General features: G+C 40.4%; 1 protein-coding gene across 2 annotated transcripts in view; it reads right to left on the bottom strand.

Moving 5' to 3' along the window:
• The window catches only part of GAREM1 (GRB2 associated regulator of MAPK1 subtype 1), a 136,308-nt gene that overhangs the window by 36,190 nt on the left and 78,134 nt on the right, over nt 1–21,984 (bottom strand). For both annotated transcript variants that reach the window (XM_045007180.1, XM_045007179.1), the window contains exon 3: nt 132–262. In XM_045007180.1, the coding sequence (XP_044863115.1) occupies nt 132–262 (131 nt within the window). The remainder of the gene's footprint in view (nt 1–131; nt 263–21,984) is intronic.

Raw genomic sequence — 21,984 nt, 5'->3', positions numbered from 1 at the left:
GAATATACGACTAAGGACTCATCTGTCTTAAAGTCACTTTTCCCACATAACGCAGTTGCTCGTTTGCCATGTATATAAAGATTGTACCAGTTAATCATTTAGATGGGGACAAATATTTATTCAGGGGCTACCTTAACGTTGAATGTTATTTCCTCCATGACGTAAACTCGTTCAGGAAATGCTTTAGCCACCTCCTCCACACTGTTAAAATACTGCACTGGCTCCTTAATATCTCGGTCTTGTTCCAGCAGCTTAAACTGCCCTGAAAACAGATGATAAACAGAAGAGCGGTAAGATATTTACATTGGACAGCTGTCACTGTGGCAACTGCTTGCTCACTCCTTCACTATGATGCTCGGTCAGTTTCGTCTGATTATTAATAGTTAAGCAACAACAGAAGAGATTGCAAAAGAGTCTTCATAAGCTTTCAAATGAAAAGCGACCAAGTTTCACTAACCCAGAATTACAAGAGTGTGTGGGAGGGGAAGTCAAATTAAAAAGGTATCTTATCAGATGCTCTCTACAACTGGCAAGTAACTACTAGTGCTTCTACATGTGTACACTTATACCTTACAGCTTCTGTGTAGAAACCTCTTAGAATACCTTGATTTATAGAAAACACAAAAAAACCTTGGGCCACAAAGAAACCAAAAATAGTGCTGAAATTTTTAAGTGTCATTAGACTGCAGTAAAAGGGTTAAATTTAAATCAATTTCTTTACACCATATTTTGGTAACAGTAGTGTACTGGTTGAATGCTTTCCACATGACCGTTTACAATCAGAAACAATGTTTCAAATTACTTGTTAGAGCTAGCTCCATTTAATCCATTATTAAAACGTGTACCTTTAAACACACACACACACCCCTATTTAAAACTCTGTGGAAGATAACATATTCCCCTTCTAAAGTAAATAAATTATGAAATGTTGGAAATAAGTGTTCCCTGCTAACTTTACCCCACACCACATGACAGACATTTTAATTTTATTACTTTTCTCAATGTCTCAGAAGACAAATCTCTGCCCAGACCCTAATACTGTGGTCACATTCAGGATTTTAGAAGGAATGTTTATACGATCCTGAATAGTCACCTCATTTACCGCATTTCTTTTTATGCAATATGAACGCACAATTTGAAAGTAAACTTTTGCTCTAAAGAGCAGTAGCTAAAGCTGGGACAGACACTACATACACGCTCAGTATATTAGTGAGATTAAATTAATCAGTGGAGTGATTCCCCCCAGTTTTGAAAAACATTGATATTAGTATCCTACAGGATATTCCCCATCAACAACACAGTACAGTGAAATGTGTCTCAAGCAATGACTCCAGACAGAAAAACTGGTGGTTTAATTTGTTTAGATTTTAAATAGCTAAAAAGGTACCTATCCCAGGCTACAGGCACCCTAACACACCATTAACAAATACAATTTGATCGCCGAAGTATCAAAATTATCATCAATTAAACAGGAACTCAGCTGGCCAACCACCTAAAAACCTGTCTCCTGCCCCTTCATCTAGGGAACATACCTTCTGCCCTGTCCAAAAACCTTATTAGACAGACGTCTTTTGGGGCATGCCAGAAGCTCCCCAAATTTTGACTGCTTTGAACCAACTGGGGTGGGGGAAGCAAATCTCACAGTCCAGGAGCCCTGACAGCAGCCCCCGTCTCTTTTATGACCAGGAGGATCCACTCCAAGTGTCCCATCTGACTACAAGCCCCTGCTGACAAATGGAGGCTAATCTTCTAATCAGGGTAGAACAGCAGTGTTTAAGGGGTGGACTTTGGGTGGACTCATAAGGTAGGAGTTTGCCCTTCTTGTACAGATTCCCTGGTAGTTTTAAGGTATGATAGGCAGGGTTAGTAGCATTGCCTCTTAAAGTTCTCTGACATTTCCCACCACAATAATACCCTGTTTTCAGTTGCTTATAAAGCTTTGCCAAACTTTAACCATTTGGGCTGAAATTTTCCATGATGGTTGTTGGGAAAATTTCAGCCAAAACAGTCCAGCTGTTTCCAAGAATGAGGCAAGGGACAAATAAGTTGTTTTGCCCATGCTACAAAATTCTGGCAACCTTTTATTTGAGAAAAACTAGCCCTCCCTCACCCATTATTTTGGAGCAGGGCCAAGTTATAAGCCTTTGAAGAGTCACAGTTCCTACATGATCAGTAAAGACTTGCTAGAGCTTAACAGAGACTCTCCTCACTGAGCATGCTCCAGCCCAGGGCTGCAAAGGACTGAGCAAGATTTTACCTACAACTGCAGCTTTAGGCTGCTGTGGGCCAGGCCAGGTCTGGATCCAGGCACTGAAACGAAAAGTTGAGCGACTGTCACTCCTGTGCTCTCAATGCTTCCCTTGCCTGAGCAACCTTAATTCAGCCCCTTACACATATGCACTACAATGCAGTCTTTAATTACATGATCATACGCTCTTTTTGCATAATAGGTATTAGGGCTGTCAAGGGATTAAAAAAAGTTAATCTCAATTAATCGCACTGTTAATAGAATACAATTTATTTAAATAATTTTTGATGTTTTCTACTTTTTCAAATATAATGATTTCAATTACAACACAGAATACAAAGCGTACAGTGCCCACTTTATAGTATGTTTGATTACAAATATTTACACTGTAAAAATCAAAAGAAAGAGTATTTTTCAATTCACCTAATACAAGTACTGTAATGCAATCTCTTTTTCATAAAAGTGCAACTTACAAATGTAGACTTATGTACAACCCCCCCCCGCATTAAAAAACAAACAATGTAAAACTTTAGAGCCTACAGTCCACTCAGTCCTACTTCTCAGTCAGCCAATCGCTCAGACAAACAAGCTTATTTACATTTGCAGGAGATAATGCTGCCCACTTCTTGTTTACAATATCACCTGAAAGTGAGAACAGGCATTTGTAAGGCATTGTTGTAGCTATTTACATGCTACAAGATATTTACATGCCAGATGCGCTAAAGAGTCCTATGTTCCTTCATTCTTAAACCACCATTCCAGAGGACATGTGTCCATGCTGATGATGAGTTCCTCTCGAGAACGATCCAAAGCAGTGCAGACCAATGCATGTTCTTTTCATCATCTGAGTCAGATGCCACCAGCAGAAGGTTGATTTTCTTTTTTGGTAGTTCAGGTTCTGTTGTTTCCACATCAGAGTGTTGCTCTTTTAAGACTTTTGAGAGCTTGCTCCACACCTCATCCCTCTCAGATTTTGGAAGGCACTTCAGATTCCTAAACCTTGGGTCGAGTGCTGTATCTAGCCTTAGAAATCTCACATTGGTATCTTCTTTGCGTTTTGTCAGATTTGCAGTGAAAGTGTTCTTAAAATGAACAACATGTGCTGGGTCATTATCTGAAACTACTATAACATGAAATATATGGCAGAATACGGGTAAAACAGAGCAATTCTCTCCCCAAGGAGTTCAGTCACAGATTTAATTAACGAGCATCGTCAGCATGGAAGCATGTCCTGAGGAAGGTGGCTGAAGAAGGAAGGGGCATACGAATGTTTAGCATATCTGGCATATAAATACCTTGCAATGCTGGCTACAAAAGTGCCATGTGAACGCCTGTTCTCACTTTCAGGTGACACTGCAAATAAGAAGCAGGCAGCATTATTATCTATAAATGTAAACAAACTTGTTTCTCTTAGCAATTGGCTGAACAAGAAGTAGGACTAAGTGGACTTGTAGGGCTGGTCTACACTGGGGGGGAAATCGATCTAAGATACGCAACTTCAGTTATGAAGTCAAAGTATCTTAGTTCAACTTACCTGGCTGTCCTCACGGCGGCGAGTCGACTGCCGCGGCTCCCCCGTTGACGCTGCTTACTCCTCCTAGCGAGGGGGAGTACGGGCGTCACTTCGCGGATCGATTTATCGCATCTAGACGAGACACGATCAATCGATCCTCAATAGATCGATTACTACCCGCCAGATTGGCGGGTAGTATAGACCTACCCATAGGCTCTAAAATTTTACATTGTTTTGTTTTTGAGTGCAGTTATGTAACAAAAAAGAAATCGACATTTGTAAGTTGTGCTTTCGCAATAAAGAGATTTCACTATGGTACTTGTATGAGGTGAACTGAAAAATACTATTTATTTTGTAATAAAAAATAATAAAGTGAGCACTGTACCCTTTGTATTCTGCGTTGTAATTGAAAGCAATATATTTGAAAATGTAGAAAAACATTCAAAAATATTTAATAAATTTCAACTGGTATTGAAACAGTGCAATTAAAACAGTGATTAATTTTTTAATTGTGATTAATTTTTTGAGTTAATTCTGTGAATTAACCAACAGCCCTACTAGGTATACTTGTCCTGCCTCCATGCAGGGGACTGGACTAGATGACTTCTTGAGCTCCCTTCCATTGCTACATTTTTTCACACAGGACCCTTGCCATTTTAGTGTACAGAATGAACAAGTTCTGGGGATCAATCAGTGTTTTGTAGTGAGGGAGACTTTTCTGTAGGACCCCTGGTTCATTTGTTGCAGAAGTTGGAAGGTGTATAGTGAATGAGGTCTCAGAGTTAGAGAGAAAAAGTGAGTGAGGTAATATCTCTTATTGGACCAACTTTTCAGAATTAACGCACTTGAATGCTGCTCTAGAGAACTGGATTCTATCCCTGCCTCTGGCACAAAGTTCCTATGTGATGCTGAGCAAGTCACTTGAACATGCAAGTAACCTGTGCAAAGTTTGGTTTCTCCTTTTCTATGTGCCCCACTTGAGACTGAGAGTCTGATTTGCAGTAATGCTGAGCACTCATGGCTGCAAATCAAGTCAGCGAGAGCTGTGCTTTGAACATACCAAGTGCTGTATAATGCTACATACTCTGGAAAAAAAAATCATCAGGTCTTACCTGTCCCAAATGGGCAGGGCCGGTGCAACCATTTAGGCAAACTAGGTGGCCAGCCTGCAGTAAGGGGGGGGGGGGGCAGGGGAACCGCTCCCCGCCCCAGATCACCTCCACTCTGCCTCCTCCGCTGAGCACACAGCCCCCGCTCTAAGTCTCCTCCAATCGGCGCCACAAGCCTGGGAGGGGAGGAGAATTAGAGCAGTGCTGGCATGCTCAGCAGAGGAGGCGGAGCCAAGGTGAGCTGGGGCGGGATCCCCAGGTGGGGTTAGCTGCCGTGGCAGGGGTCTCCCCAGGCGAGGTTAGCTGCCACAGAGGGGGGAGGGGGCTCCCTGGGCGGGGTTAGCTTCCGCTAAATAAACAGCTGCTTTTGATCTTAATCTCTCTGTTCCTCAGCTTCCTGTTGTAAAATGGGAACAATAATACCCACTCATCTCACAGGGGGTGTGTGAAGATAAATTGATGTTTATGAAGCACTTGGATAATATAGTGATGAGAGCCATAGAAAAGCCCATGAGGAAATTAATAATTCTGTCTTCAGAGCAGAGTTTGAACTGCATGCAGTAAAGCCTGAGGTCGCACGCTGAACAAGGAGAAAACAAAATATTGAATAGCTGCTCATTAAGCGAGCATTGTATACTGTGCATTGAATAAGGCAGGGGCCTGTGGGGCAAGTAGTGTATGTTCATGTAACTAAAGACTATCAAACACATATGCACAAGGGGGCAGAATTACAGTTGTACAGGCAACATGAATTCTGGAATTTCTTGGGAGTGTTTGACTTTGCAACCTTAATGATGTTCTTCTAAACACAGACAGACAGACAGAAAATGAATATATACTCTGGGCATTTTGGAACAAATGTATCTGTAAGTTATTTATCTCCTAACTAAAGACAAGACTTTGTTTGTTTTTGTTTTAAAACTAACAATCAAACAATACAGCCTGCAGAGTGTAGCAAAACACTACTACTTTTGAGAGAAGGTAAATTTAACCAGAAAAACTTTACAAAATTAACAGAAGCTTGAACCACAATCACGACATGACTTATCTTCATTTTATTTAGGTATTTGATAATGAAATTTTGGCAGGAATCAAAAATATACATGTATAAAAGTGTACATGCAACTCTTATATCATGGCACATTTTATATTAGCACAATCAAATCGTAAAAATCTAATAAAGGGTTTTTCTTGTTAACCAGTGCAATGAAACCAATACAAGTTTCAACCAGAGCATTGTCTCTGATGCAGGGAAAGAAAGACAGTGTATTAAGGCAGTATTGCACTTTTAAAATACCACCTAAATAGGTGGAGAAATGAGATTATTTTCATGCAAAGGCGCTTGCAATGAAAATGGCAAATGCAACAGAGATAAAAAAGATGAGCATGGAAACATGAAACAGGGGGAAAAATAAAGCCTAGAGCAGCAGCTCTTCCCTTGGAAAGTGCCAAATCTGCTAGTATTTGGATAATCTGTAGACCTCCAGCTACAAAGATTAAAGCAATAATTGACACAAAAGATCAGCATTTTCCTCTAAAAGTTCCACTTTCCTGTAGAAAAAAGTCCAGTCCAGTCCCTCTTAAACAGTTCCTAACAAAACCCAGAACAGAAGAACAAGATGCAATGAGACTACTGACTTTGCTTTTTACTGTAATAATTCTTTCTACTTACTATAATTACTGTTTTACTGTACTTTACTTTTAAAAATCCCTGTTCGAATACAAAAATTGATTAAAAACATATTCCCAGAGACAATGTAAGAGTTAACACAAACACAAAAGGAGATGTGAAATCAATTTGTTAAATCAGTACAGAAATTCTGTAACAAACCATTCTGTGTAAAGTGTTTTTGTGCCACCATACAGAAAGGGTGGAGGTTGCAGAAACATCTGTTCAGATGTGTTACTTGTCAAACCCTTCTCTAAAGAAAAAGTTGTATGGCCTTTCAGAAGTTTTGATTATTTAGTAAAATCTCCAAGCGAGTTATTCCATCTGCAGGACCCAGTGCTGTTCAGGAATTAATAGACAATACATTGGGATAGAAAGAGTGAGAAGCAGACGTTTATATTTCACACTATGAGCAGCGTTGACAACGTACTCAGCATTTTCCAGAACCACAGTCATGGCCTACAATGTTTAGACTCTATCTATTTGATAAAATTCCACCATTTTGGGAAAGACTGTTGATTTTGCCAACATTCCCCATAAGAACTCTAGTGCCAGTGGACTCTGGGAACACTTTTGCTTTTGAGCAGAATGACTTTAGCTAGAATTGAGCAGAGATTTTAAAAAGACAGAGTCAAAGGAGTAAGAAAGATGTGAATGACCAAAATAATGAATTTCAAACTGAAGTGGCTTGGGAAAGAGAGGAGGAGGTAGAGAAGGAGGGACAGATTATTAGGAGTGCAATGGAATGTAATATTTCAGTTTGAAAGGCTACCTCAGCACTTCTGCTTCTCTTATGGATGGGGATATTGTACATGCTTCTGTTGACATGTGCACATAACTCCCATTAGTGTTGCATGTGCACACAAGGACAGGAGAGTAACCCCATTGTTTGATATGGAGGTAGATTTGTCTCACTCAGGGAAGTCTCAACTTATTTGATCAATCTTCACTCTGTCAGCTAGTTCATAGAGTGGAGCTATCTTACTCCACAGACATGGCAGAGAGTTGAGGGGGAAATTGGAAGCCAGAAAAAATACAGTATTAAAATAACCTGGATATAATCTTAAATTACCTGCATGTCAGTATGGGTTATCTTCCTTTTGTAGAATTATGTACAATTATGCTCAAGTATTGTATTTCATTTTATGACGTATTAGGGTGATAATTTTTGCAATTACATATACCCAAAGCATCATTTTTTAGGGGAAACCCCCCAACAATCATAAGTCCTGATGCAGCATACTAGGTACTTTATGAATAAGTATAAAGTTTGATACCTGACCCCAAAAGTTTACAATCTAGACAATCAGCCTGCAAAGGAACATGCAGCGGTAGTAACATGCAGCGGTAGTAACAATAAATGGGAAACTACATGTCTGCTCTCTTGTTTGCTTCCCTTCTTTCAGTTTACCGAAATTTAGAGTTTATTTTTTTCAGTCATTTATTCATTGGCTTACAGTTTTTTGCAGAAAGATTAGAGGGCACTAGGAGTTACAGTCATTTTGAAACAGGAGACTTCTTGGAATCTGTCTTTAGAAGGAGAGAGTGAAAATATAGTAGACACAGTAAAGGAAGGCATTCCATGTGCATTTATGGGGCACATTTTGTATGGACTGTACAAACATTATTAAATCCTCAACACCTCTGCAATATTTTACTAGTTCGCATTGTTATATATTTGTGTTCATCACATTCATTTTTAAAGAAAGGAACACCCATCCCCCCAACATGTACACAGAAAAACACATGCACACTTATAGCAATTTTGGGAACAGAATAAAAATTAACTGGGAAAAAAAGGCATGTTTAAGTAAACATAAAATTGAAATTAGAATCTGTGATGCGGCAGGGGCATTTCGCCGCCTCAAGCACGGCGTCATGCCGCGGGGAGCGCTCTGCTGCTCGCTGGTCTCGCGGCTCCGGTGGACCTCCCGCAGGCGTGCCTGCAGAGGGTCCGCTGGTCCCGCGGCTTCGGTGGAGCAGAAGCTAGGTTGATGGAAAAATTCTTCCATTGACCTAGTGCTGTCTACAATGGCAGTTAGGTTGGCTTAACTATGTCTCTCAGGGGCATGGATTTTTCACATCCCTGAGAGACGTAACTATGCTTTTGCAACTTTTCAGTGTACAACAACCCTAAGTTTAGCCCACCTTCCTAGATATTAACAACCTCATTTATAATTAACACCATCATTTCATGTTTCTTGTGTGTTGCTGAAGGGTATTAAGAACATTACATGAGCAGTTTTCAGTTTCCTAAGTATCATTTCACATGTTGTAACAATGGGCAGCCATTAAGTGAATCTGTTGTAATGTCTGACTTTCTTGATTAGCCATAGCCTGCATCAAACTGTTGAACAGCAAGTTTACAAATACATACCCACATGAATAGTGGAATCTACAGGATGATAGTAAAATCCACCACACTATAGCATCACACAGGGAGATGGACATGTTAAAGAAAATGCGAGAGAAGTACTCCAGAAGCTCACACCACACAAGGTTTGAAATCGGATAACAGCAAAGATAAAGAAGCTACACTTAGGCGGCTCATGCACCGGGCTTTTTTCCTATGGAGAAGAGATACGGAAGAGGAGAGACTTGCTGGAGGCCTCCTCAGTCTCTGGCAGTACTAAAGAGGGGAGAGATCACCAGTGGCTTGTGGTCACCAGATCCACTCCACTAGTATTAGGGAACCTGGGGAGGCTCCCTGCAATCTATGTCCTGCCACTGGGAGGGGGGGGGGGATTTTGGAGGAGGCATTGCCAATTTGTTCCTCATTTGGCTTGAACCTCTGTCAAAATATATTGGACAGCACATGAAAGGCTGAGATGAGAGTAGCAGGGAGGCAAAGGGAAAGACGACAATGCTTTTAAAACTTCAGTATTTACCTAATGAACCTGGATACTATTCCTGTTAGCATACTAACTAGCTCCCTGATTCAAAGCTTAAAACCCACCAAAATATGAGTCCTTGGAGTGGGAAGAATGCAGCTGCTTATAAATGTAGTTACAATTAGAGAAGTGCCTTGGTAAAAAGATGGAACTAAGTGTAAATAAACTGCTTAATCTACTGACTGACGCAAGTTATTACTAATGTCTGCCCCAGAGAGCTGACAGCTCTAGAATATTTATAAACAAGAGCCATTATGCCTTGTGCATCTAGGCTGCCAGCAACAGCAAGTTCAGAATCCAAACCCCTTCCTGCTGGTGCTGTTTTATTGAGACAAGAAAAAAAAAGTTGATTTCTAGATATTGGGTTGAGCCTGCAGTATGAGCACTTAGACAAAATCTAATTTGGACTAGAAAATGGAGCAAATTTGATACAGAAGTTATATCTAATGGAGAACAAAGACCAAAAAGATGTTTTTACATGGGTGCTTTCCAAACCATAACCAAGTTTTGAGATTATTTTCAGCATTTGTTCTCCAATAGCTGATTTTCTGCTGCATATTTCTGTGTGGGATATTAAATTAAAATAGCTCAGCAGCAAAAAAAGGTAGTGCACACACTACTGAATCAGCTGTAATCTGCCTTCAGACCTATTCCTAACTGTTCTTCCTGTGACCAACTATAAGCAGTATACAATGGTTTCAGGGGACATTTCAAAAAAATAAAAAGGGCTGGGGGGTGCCTAAAGCCAGATGAAAATTTAATTCAGTCACAAGAAAAAAGTTAGTTTTGATAATCTCAGCTTACTTCTTGGTGGACATTTGTCAATTACACAAAACCACCACAGTTTCAGGCAGACTGACTGAGACACCCAGAATTAGAATAGCAGCCTATTATAGTTTAGCGTTGAGGTGCAAAGGCGATTTTTTCATAATTTTATCATAATATAATATATCATATAATAACTTTTAACGGCCCGGTCAGCAGTGCTGACCAGAGCCACCAGGGTCCCTTTTGGACTGGGCGTTCCAATCAAAAAACAGACACCTGGCAATCTTACCACTGGTTCATATCTGAAGCTGCAAATTATTCCAAAGGACTGAATGGGCATAGATATCCATTATCCCTCACCTCTAGAAGTTATCTTTTCACAATACGATTATTAGAGGGTCACCATAGGAAAGTCTGGACTGTCACACCCCTCTCCTTCCCCTGCACCACCACCATAAATGCAACGTTGGAGTTCTAGTGCTGTCAAGTTGGCATGTTGCATGAGCACTAAAGTTAAAAGCTTTATTTTTTGCTAGGAGCAGTATATTTCAAAATGTGCTAAATGTCATTTTATTTGCTTATAGGTTTACTATTTACAGAGTCTATGTTCACTGAAGAAGGGGAATAGAAGCTTTGTAGTGGTAAACATAGTATTGATAGGATATTATCAATTGTCTGATGAAGGCTTATTTAAAATTTCTATAAATGTGGGTGTAAAAGTGAATCAAACTTAGCACCTACTTACTGGTTGCATTGAATAAGCTAAGTGAAGATCCTAATTTAGCTTATTCAGTGCAACCGGTAAGTGGGTGCTAAGTCTGAAATACAGACTTCTGATATACACTAAGCAGCATTAAAGGACAAATTCTTGTCCTGCTGAGGTCAACAGCAAAACTCCTCTTGACTTAAATGAAATGTTGCCTTTAGATTGAAGACTTGAATTTAGAATGCAGATTATTCACTCTAGGGGCCAAATCATTATCCTAATGAAGTCAATGAGAGTTTTGCAGTTCATTAACTACAATATTTAGTTGTGTTAGACCTGTTCTAACTTCTATCACTTTGGTTGACTAAAAAACAACGAACATCTCCAATACTAGGGAAGAGAGGTGATATAGAAAGTAAATGGAAAAGAAGAGATTTTTGTGCGTCTGAAAATAAAAATTATTTGTGGGTTTACGCTAGAGACAGTTAAACAGCATGTATTCAGATTTGGTAACCATTTCAAAATACAGATTCAGTGCAATGAGACTGGCCTTTCCATTCAGGCTTAACCACATTGTTTAGCTCTTGACAAGTCTTTTTAGTCAAAACTCAGATGAGCCTAGTAAATGCTAAGCTAAATGATTAATTTCTCTTCAGCGCATAATAGCTTTCACTCTAAAAGAAGTTTCAGGGTTCATGCTGCCAAACAGTAGGCACACTAGTACCATGCTAGAAACAGCATGCTCGACTTTTTCTTCTGGGCACAAAACTCCCCTCCCCCACTTTCTTTTTATTCTTTTGCTGACAAGACTTCCTGGCTTTGCTGCTCCCACATCAGTGCCTCCTTTTCAAAAGCACAACTTTTGCTTCATTCATTGCAACCTTGCTTGTTGAGCATTCTTTTGTGCCTTTCAGGTTTTGACCCTGTTCCATGTTAAACAGGCTGTGGTGCAAGTGTAGGATGGTGTGTATAGTAAAATATTCCATTTGACAAGGACAGTGCTGTTTCTGGCAGAAGCTTTTGATAGGCTAAACAAAGCTAAAGAAAAAGTGCATTCAGACAGAAGCAATTTTGAAAATGTCCACAGATCAATTTCATATAAAAAGTGCTTTTGTTTCATGTGCAGGAACAGGTTTTTTAATTAACTGAATGGGAGGAACTTTAAAAACCAGAAAATGACTGAGTCAGCAGCCATAGTCCTTGGTAGTATACAGTGCTTTTTGTGAGACAGATAACGTAAGAACAGCCATACTGGATCAGACCATGGTCAGTCTTGTCCAGTATCATATCTTTGACAGTGGCCTGTACCAGAGCTTCAGGGGTCGTGTACAGAACAGGGCAATTATGGAGTGATGAGTGATCTACCAGTCTTCTACTCACAGCTTCTGGTAGTCTGAAGTGCCCAGATGCTATGGGAATGGGGGCCATGCAAGTACCAGAAGACAGAGTTACATAACGTAGGGTTAACCTGGCCAGAATTCAGTCTTATCTGTGGTATCATTGGAGGCCCTTATGAATTGACCTCCTGTGATCTATGCACAAGAGTTGCCTCACCTCTTCCATTTGCAGGCTGTCCCCCGCACCATATCCTGCTGCTCTTTTACCTCTGCCTTCTACAGGCTTCTCTGCTTGACTCTCAACTTCTTACCTTGCTTTGTCCCAAATCTCAGGACACCTGCTGCAGCTAGATCCCTATCAGTGAGCTGACTTCCAGTTGACATTTGAACTCACTCATTTCTTGGAAAGGGGTCAGAAAAGTATTAAATCTGCATCTCAGCAGATTCGTGTTGGAATCAAGTCAGATGTTTTCTATGACCAATGCAATGAGACAGGAAAGACTGCAATACAGTAAGAGGAGAGGCAATCACAATAACTTGTCCAGTTTATGCAAGTTATTTGTTTTGTTCACTTTACATAGGAGGATAAACTCAAACCCTGACTTTTAGGGCTAACTGGATGAAATTCTATGGCCTGTATCATACAGATGGTCTGAGTGGATCATACTGGTCCCTTCCGGTCTTATCCTATGAAAGCTTGTTTTTCCTATTAATTTTTTGTGCGCGCCAATCCCGCACGGTAGGGTTGTTTCTCTCTGCAGAGCAATCTAGGACAGACTATAAAAAGCTACCCAGCAAAGGACTCATTGCATCACTAAGAATCTCTCCTGCAACCCCCCTCTAGAAGCAGTACTTCCAAAGCTGTACAGCCAGAAGCCATGGATTACCCGAATTCACAGAATCATAAATTAAAGGCAGAGATTAACCTTTCTCCCTCTATTATTCAAAAATGGGATTGAGTTTGGTGTTTTTATTGAAAGGGAAAAAAAATAAGAGAAGTTTTCCTTTCTTCCGTACAGTGGAAGTGAGTATATCAATGAACAGGTTAAAATATGATCCTTTAAAGACAGAGAAATACAGCACAGTAATAAGGGAATACATTAAACTGAACACAAATCCTTGATATTAGAAGTTTTATATTAATTAACAACATACATATTGTGCTCTTTGTGCCTTATTGCAAGATTACAGCATGCAGCACCAAAAAGCTCTATCCAGGAAGGCCAGATTTTTCAGTTAGTGTCTAGTAAGTAAACAAACCACATGTATATATCAAGTAAAATTACCCTACATACTTCCACTTTCGATGCACAAGATCTGTCTAAAAAACAGTGCCATTTATCTGAACTATGCTTTTATCCCTTTTTAGTCTCCTAGGAATTGAAAGTGTTTCTACAAAATCAGAAAAAAAGAAAAGGTCCAGTGACATGATTCTAGTTTATCTCCTTGTTCCGGCAAGATCTGTCCCTATAGTATATTTTAATGTTTTGCCCTGTCTAGTTTTAAGTATCTTAAATGAATGAGCTTCTACCATTTCTCTCCAGAGACTGTTCCACAATCTAATAGATGTTGTAATCCAGAATATTTTTCCTGATAGTTAGCCTAAGTCTTCTTTTCTTAGTTTTATTTCATTACTCAGTTATAGCCCCTGTACCCTCAGGGCCGGCTCCAGGTTTTTTGCCGCCCCAACCAAAAAAGGGCTGGAATGCCACCCCTTGAAAAGTGCCACCCCAAGCACATGCTTGGGATGCTGGTGCCTAGAGCTGGCCCTGTGTACACTATTAAGTAATTCCGCTATCATTCTGATGCGTTTGACTGTAAATTCTTGGAGAGTAGTACAAATGTACAAGTCTGCAGTGTAGAGAGGTTGGAAATCAGGAGCAAGTTACCTGTGACAATAGCTTTGCTAAAGAAACTCATGCTTCAGCCTCATGACCAGCCATCAGTTGACCAATTAAAAAAACTAAAGTCCATTTTAGATAACTACCTATCACGAGTTTTTGTATGGCATATCCAGATTAGTTCAGTTGTACGAAAGTTTTTTCCAATGGAAAATCATATTGGTAAGAAACTTATTTTCTAGATACCACTTTGTTCTAACTTTTTTTTTAATGTTCAACCAGCATCATTAGTGTCTTCGTGCTAGACGAACATATGCGTACACCCCACCTGTATTTTACTATGTGCTGCCAAAACATGTGTGTGTTATCTACCAAAAAACTAGAGCACCAAAACAACTTAAAATGCTTCTTGATTTACTGTATGTGATTGGCCAGCTACACCATCACACACTACATATTAATCTTGCCTGCGCTAATAGTCCTGCACGCAATAACTATGGAAGATCATTCTGATGTTCATTGGCAATGTGCATCAGCATATTATATTTATAGACTGAACATGGCTGGGGAAGACTGCAACCCCAGAGATAGAAATGTAATGTAAAGTAACAATGAACTCATGCAAGTCTTGCTGTTAAAGTAGGAGAGAAAAAAATATCCGTGTCCCTTTGGTTAAAGAAAAGTTACCTCAGTACAAGTGAGACAGTTTAACAAGACCTGTAGCCACATCCTCTTAATTTCCAAGTAGTTTGCTCATTACAGTAATTAAAATAATTACATACACCTTGCAGGGTCAACAGTTTTATAAAAATTAAACTGCTTTATTTCAGCTTCATTCATCATCAACGGTAAAAAGTCATTCTTAAACCAGAATAGATTCTCTCATCACCAGGCTGTTTACAAAATAATGCACGAAAAACTCCTCCCTGGGCTTTCAGACACTGTACTGATTTGTAATACCCAGCAAAGCTGAGAGTAGCCAGGAGCACATATGTGTCATTCTTAGGATTCATCTGCTCTTCATCGGCCCATTGCCCCTCCTCAGTGCAGAGGTCACGTCTTTGTCCAAGGGAGTGGGAGGGCTAAGCCAGTGTCTGTTCTCTACCCTGCACCTCTCCTTATCTTGTGAGTCTGAGCTACTGCCCTGGAGGCTACTGGAGTTCAAAAAGTAGTCCTATAAAGGGGTTTCTGAACCTCTCAGGAGGCATCTCTGCTCCCGAGTCTGAGCTGTCCTCTATTTCAGACAGAAAGGTCTGGTAACACTACGTTAAACTGGTGCAGTTGCTTGGTTCACTTCTTAGGGGGGTCAGCACAGCTGACCTTGCTGAAGGCGACCTCTGTGCACTTGGGGCTGAAGGCCCACAAGCTGTGCATGCTGCATGTGTGCTACATATCAAAATGTGCCACAGGGCTTCTTTAGGCCTCAGCCTCGGGCTCCACTGCAGTTGATCTGCAATTGCAGGTGTGATTGCAGCTCAGGTAAACTTATCCACGCTAGCTTTAATTTAGCTAGAACAGCACTGACGTTGTGGTGGCACAGGCATCAAAACGAGCTGTGCAAGCCCACCTAAGACCTCAGGTATCTATGTACTCACATTACTAGCTTGGGCTGAAGCCTGTGCCGCAGCGTCTTCGCTGCTATTTCTAGCCATGCTACTAAATTAAAGCTAGCACATCTTACCTACATGAGCGGAAATCACAACTTCAATTGCAGCGTGGACACAGAATCTGGCCTCTAAGACTTTCTTCTCTCCTCTCGCAGCAGTCTGCTAGGGACAATGTTCTCTATCTGTCCTTATCCTTGACGTAAAGGATTTACAAACGTCAATGCCTTAACAGCCCCCAACAAGGAATATTTCCTGTCAGCTGCAAGAGTAAATCAAGGGGCCATGCAAAGGTGTTTTATAGCTTTTCTTACACTGCTCTGCACATAGGAGGCCCCCTGTACTTTGTGTCAGAGCACCCGAGGACTACTCCAACTTACCCTAGAGACACAAAGAACTGAAAATATAGCCCAGAATCTGTGTGGAATAAAGGCGTCCCAACCACGCCCCCTTTTCATTGCTACACCTGCTACACTGACTGCGTGTGGCATACGAACTCTTACACTGTCTCTATACCACTGAAGGATCACTCTTGCACAGGGAAAAAATTTCCTGACTTACATAAACAAGATTTATGGTGAAAGCATGACAGTGGTGTGATACAAAGTAATCATCCCGCTTTTGAGAGTCTAGTTCAAGAGCTCAGATTCTGGTGCTGAGTTTTCTTTATTTCTGCACTAATACCACATTAGCTATAAAAGAAACATGTTCATATATTTTGATACTGATCAGCTGGCAATACTTTTATCTCCTCTACTTCCAAAGACTTGGTTCAAGTTCTCTCTCTTTTTTTTAAGTTGCTCTTGGCCTGAGGTCTTCGCCCAGAACTGCTATTTCTCAAAACTGCCAAAAGAGCAACCAGGAGACTTTTGAAACTATCCTTTTTAGCTTGAAGTGCCTTTTTCACGGAATCTGAAGCCTAGAGTTCTACCCATAGGGCTATTAACATATTAGATGCTGGCAGGTTGAGATTTCAGAGAAGATTGCAAACCTGTCTAGCGAAAACAGCAGACTGCCCTCTGACAAGGTTCTTTCTGCTGTTGATAAAATTTCTAAACCTACAGGACTATAATTCTAAATTGGAAGGGAATTGGAAGGGAAAACTGGTGGTGCTGAAGCCCTCACTTTCCTGCAACAAAATTGAAGAAACAGATGGTCTGATTTGAACACAGATTAAGGATTCTAAATATTAGATTAAAGAGGTAGCTGCGATTGCTGGAGATTAAAGGTCTTGAGATCTTTATTTGCAAATAGTTGGCAAACACTCAAATCTGCTAAATCCCTTTCATTTTTATTTAGTCAGGTTGCTTGCCTGTTAACAATTCAAGGTGTGAATTCCTGTTAGGACCATATTAGTCCCCTTCAATATATACAATCTCTAACAGAAGCCTTAAATGGCAAAAAAATAGTGCAAGTATTTTACAAATCTCATGGATTATATCCAAAATACTAGATGGGCAGTTTTGAAGCAGCAAAATAATTATTCATATTAAAAAAGGGCCTGTGTCTTTGGTATGGGACAACATATTTCTTATGTCCCTACATAGGTGAGCTGTTTTTGCTCTTAGATTTCAGTTCAGGATTGACAGACTGCGTAGCAGAGATGGCTTTTGGAGAGAATAATTTTTTTGATGCACTACAACTTCTCACATTGGTATCAGTATAATAACTGGACATCAAATTGTGCATAGGATGTAGAAGGAGAACATTTTTACAACAAAAATCAAAGGATAGATTTTTAGACTTTTCTATGGCCTCAAATCCCTGTTGCCACCAAGGTCCAATATCAAATAATAATTTTTCCACATGCAGTTAATTAAGCCCCATTACAGTTCATGATTTAAAAGCAGAATCCTTTTAACACTAGTGAAATACTAAATTACACATTAATGAAAGGCTATAATATTCTTATACTGCAGTATCAAAGAGTACTTCTTTATACTAAATGTGTTGCATTTAGATAAAAGTTTTAATAAACAGACTATTACTCAAGAGTTGACAAACACAAACCTAATTTACAAACCAAAAAGGAATTTTCCTAGTTCCAGTTAAGGCGGGGTGGGGAGGGATAGGAGTCACTGTAGTGTGTAGTTAAACAGTCAAGAACCCACACAGAATTAATTTGCATTGCCCAACTCCATTCCAGTTTCAGTGGGACGGGGAACTAAGTATTTGCCTCCAGCAGAGTAGAAAAAATGTGTTTGCTTTATGCAGCAAAGCCATGGAATGTCTGAAAAAGTTGTTTTGAGCTAGTACTTTTAGTATGAAATGGCTGGGTTAATTTTAAACAGCCCAGAGCACTTCTAACTGGTATAGCAGACTGGAAGGGCTAGATTGCTGGTTCACTGATAAAGAATGCTTTCAAATATTATACCATAAATTAAATATAAAGAGAAAAGATTACTTAAACAACTCCAAGAAATGAAGATCTAAGCCTGCATGAGCTCTCAATTCAGACATCACTAAACAGGGTGGAAACTATTGTTCTGTAAAGCAAAGTTCAGGATGTGAGAATTTCCACATGTATTATAAAGCAAGGCTACCGTGTGAAAAATCAGGTGTGACGCAGTGAAGAGCTGTTCAAACATGCTAGAAATCATGTGCTGTGAACTTCTCAAGAACACCAGGATTTCGTTTCCATGAGGTTTGTCATCTTAGACACTACACTTGCAAGCTTTAAGCTTCAGGATCTTAAAGTGCCAGGGGCATGGCGCCACCTTTTTGAACAATTACCTCTGGAGAGGATGTGTGATTACCCTTATTCTTCCTGGCATATGCCAAATTATGAGATAGAGGTCATCAATGCAGCAGTCACTGTGGGAAACCCTGCACTGAGAGCATTTTGTCAACTCAGTCAGCTATTGTCATTACTGGTGCTATTACAAAGGAATCTACAAAGAGACAGCGGAAAAGAGGAAGAGCAGGAATAAAAATGGTTGGTTCTAACAAAGCCATACATTTACACAAAATGGAAAACCTGCATGGTTAAGCATAGAAACAATGTACCCTTTAGTTGGGGGTGGTGGTAGAGGAGCAGAAGAATGTTACTTAGTGAGCATAACAGGAGTTCATCTAAAACACCTTAAATGAAGGCAGTGGCAGCGGGGAGGGGTGTGGTGGGGTGGGGGAGTATGATCCCGAAAGTGGCCAAATTTATTTCCATTACTAGCATCCATTCCTGCAATAACTGCTAATTCCCCTTCTTCCATTCCTTCATGAAACCCTAATCATGCAGATATGGAAGGAGAGTTTTTATGCTATTGTAAAATCTACTTCACAGTTGGAAGGGTGATCTCCACTAGGAGTAATTTCAAATCTGAAATTACTTGTTCAGTAGGGAAAGTAAAGGAGGAGTTGCTAGGTCCCACAACGGGCAAGCCCATCCACCCTCCCAAGAGGAGACCTGAGTGGATTCTTTTTTTGCAGGCGGTTTGGGGGGAGGGAGGGGAGAAAGTGAGAGAAGTGGAAGGTTGTTTGACAACCCAGGATTTGGAGGGAAGGGGGATAAGGAGTGGGAACCAAGTTACTTGGTCACCCCCTGAAGGTGGCAGCCTGATGCTGGACTCCTCTAGGAGAGAACATGGGGGAAGGTTGAGAGTTAGAATCTACTGAGAGGATGTGGATGGACAGGGGGGCTGTTGAACAGGGAAGAGGGCACTGGGCATTATGAAGGCTTTTCAGATAAACAGCCAGGTCCAAATTTTCAAACTCAAGAACCTAAAGAAAGCATGATCTGAATTTTCAGAAGTTAACCTCAATGGGAGTTGGGTATGCTCAGCCCCTCTTGCGTGGGGGGATGGGGTGGGGGAAGAAAGGAAGGGGAAAAAAACAAAGCTTATTTAGGGCCTGAAAGTTTTTAAAAATTCAGGCCTCAAACTTTCAGAAGCTTATTCAAAGTGAAGCTCCACTCTGAACCTTCGAGATGTGTTCATCACTAGTTCAAACATTAAAGCAGGCTTCCAAAAGCCATCAGCAGCTAAGTAGGAGCATTCCTTAAATCAATGAAATTACTAAAAATCTGAAATAGCCTTACCATCGGCTATAACCAATTACTCAGACAGTCACAAGTTATTTATAAAATAAACTGTACAACACATTGCAAAACAAGAAACTGTGCTCTTCATTAGGGATGAGTGAGCGAGTCCAATTACACATATGCCAAACCTTCCCCCAGCACTCAGACTGAATTTTTCTAAACTTCCAAAAATGACAGTTACAGTCAGGGCAGGCCTTAAGTGCAGGTGATCATGGCAGTCGACCAGGGTGCCAAATTAATAGCCCAGTGGGAAGGAAAGGGGCACATTGCTCAGGCCTTTTATTTTGCTGAGCTGCTGCACTCAGCTTTTTTTTTTTTTTTTTAAACTCAGCTGCTCAGGGGCACTGTAAATGTTTTCCACCCTGGGCAACAAAACACCCAGGGCCGGCACTGGCTACTGTGAGAAGAGGGGATGGGTAAAGGAGGGGGGCAGAGAGAATGCAAATCCAAACACACCCCTAAACCCTTGTATCATAATCCAAGGAAGGGACAGAAAGGTAAGAAATCTGGCAGCCTGCTGACCCAACTATAGCATTTGGTCTCATCTTCCAGAGCAATCCACTCTTAGACTGCAGCAACAAGACAGGGAAAGTCCCATTAGTGTGTACTGAAGGTGCTCATTATTAGGCTCATTCCCTCCTCAGGTTAATAATTTTCCTCATTTTGTGACTTGCTGTTATAGTTGAAGGACAGTTTTATTCTTAGTCCTAACACTTCAAAGCTACGCACTTAGCACTTAACCAAGAACAAGAGAGGAATAATAGACACTTTACAGAAGGAGGGAACCGATATAGATGCTATGTCTACTCATATGGCAGTGTGTAGAGTACATACACTGCATGCCCCTTCATAAATAGTAGTGAAGACGGTGAGGCCCAGTTTAGGTCAGTAAAGACATGCTAGAACCTTGGGCTTTTCACTGTGGTGGGTAGCGACACGTGCTCTATGCATACAAGTTCTTATTTAAAGTAGCAATGGCCAAAACACAAGCGAGCCGAAAGTTCGGTGAGGATGAGTGAGTGATTTAAGTTCAGATGCTAGTGACCCTCTTTCCCCTTGACAGTGCCTGCCTCGCTCTTGCCACTGTGTTGTTGGCTCTCACAGTTTCCAATTTCATTATTTTGAGGGCTTGGGATTGGCAATACTGAAATTGTGAGTTGAGCCCCACCCCTCAGAAAAATCACAAGATTAGCTTCAAATCATGAAATAAAAAAGTTAAAAAAAAATGTTTGATTCTGTTTCTTCACTTTCCCATTAGGTTGTCCTCCAACAATATTTTCCAGCATTTTTCCACCACCATGAAGGCTAGAAACAAAACATTGATAGTCTTGTAACTCTAGGAGCTGGGGATTTAATAAATAAATAATAATAATAATAAACCACCACAAACACAAATCTTGAGACAAAATAAAATCACAAGCATGGGCAATAAAGCATTTGGGGGTGCCTCAGCAGTCCACTCCCCACTCTGATCCAGTGAAACAAGCTAAATTTCCCCACTCTGCCACTTTAAAAGTTGCAAAAGACACTCAGACTGTGAAATCTTGTTTCAGTGGGCACCATGGTATTGTGAAATTCCAAGTCTTGGGAGATCTCTGCCTCTATTCCCACAAGAACGCACAGTGAGGGATCTTTCTCACACAGAGTCATAGATTATAAGGCCAGAAGGAACCACATCTTTAAAAAAAACAAAACCATCCAATCTTGATTTAAAAATTTCCAGTGATCGAGAATCCACCACAGCTGCTGTTCCAATGTTTAATTACCCTCCCTGTTAAATATTTGTTCCTTATTTCTAATCTGAATTTGGCTAGCTTCAATGTCCTGGCATTGAAGCTTGTTATATGTTTGTCTGCTAGACTGAAGAGCCCTCTATTACCAAGTTTCTGTTCCCCATGTAGGTTCTCAGGGACTGTGATAAGTCACTCCTTCACTTTTCTCCTTGTTGATCTAAATAAATTGAGCTCCTTGGTCTCTCATTATAAAGGCCTGTTTTCCAATCTTTTCATCTCAACCTACCAGCATCTCATATGCTGATACCCTTATGGGTAGAACTCTAGGCTTCAGATTCCATGAAAAAGTTTCAAAAGTCTCCTGGTTGTTCTTTTGGCATGAGAAAAAACAGTTCTGGGTGCAGACCTTTTTTAAATTTAAATTGCTCTTGGCTCTTCTCTGAACCCTCTCCAATTTGTCAACATCCTTCTTGAATTGTTGATATTGGAACTGAACACAGTATTCTAGCAGAGGTTGCACCAGTGTCAA

The sequence above is a fragment of the Mauremys mutica genome, chromosome 2, assembly GCF_020497125.1.
Source record: "Mauremys mutica isolate MM-2020 ecotype Southern chromosome 2, ASM2049712v1, whole genome shotgun sequence".
NCBI lineage: Eukaryota > Metazoa > Chordata > Testudines > Geoemydidae > Mauremys > Mauremys mutica.
Note: the sequence above shows the minus strand (reverse complement) of the source record. Positions and strands in the feature narration are given on the sequence as shown.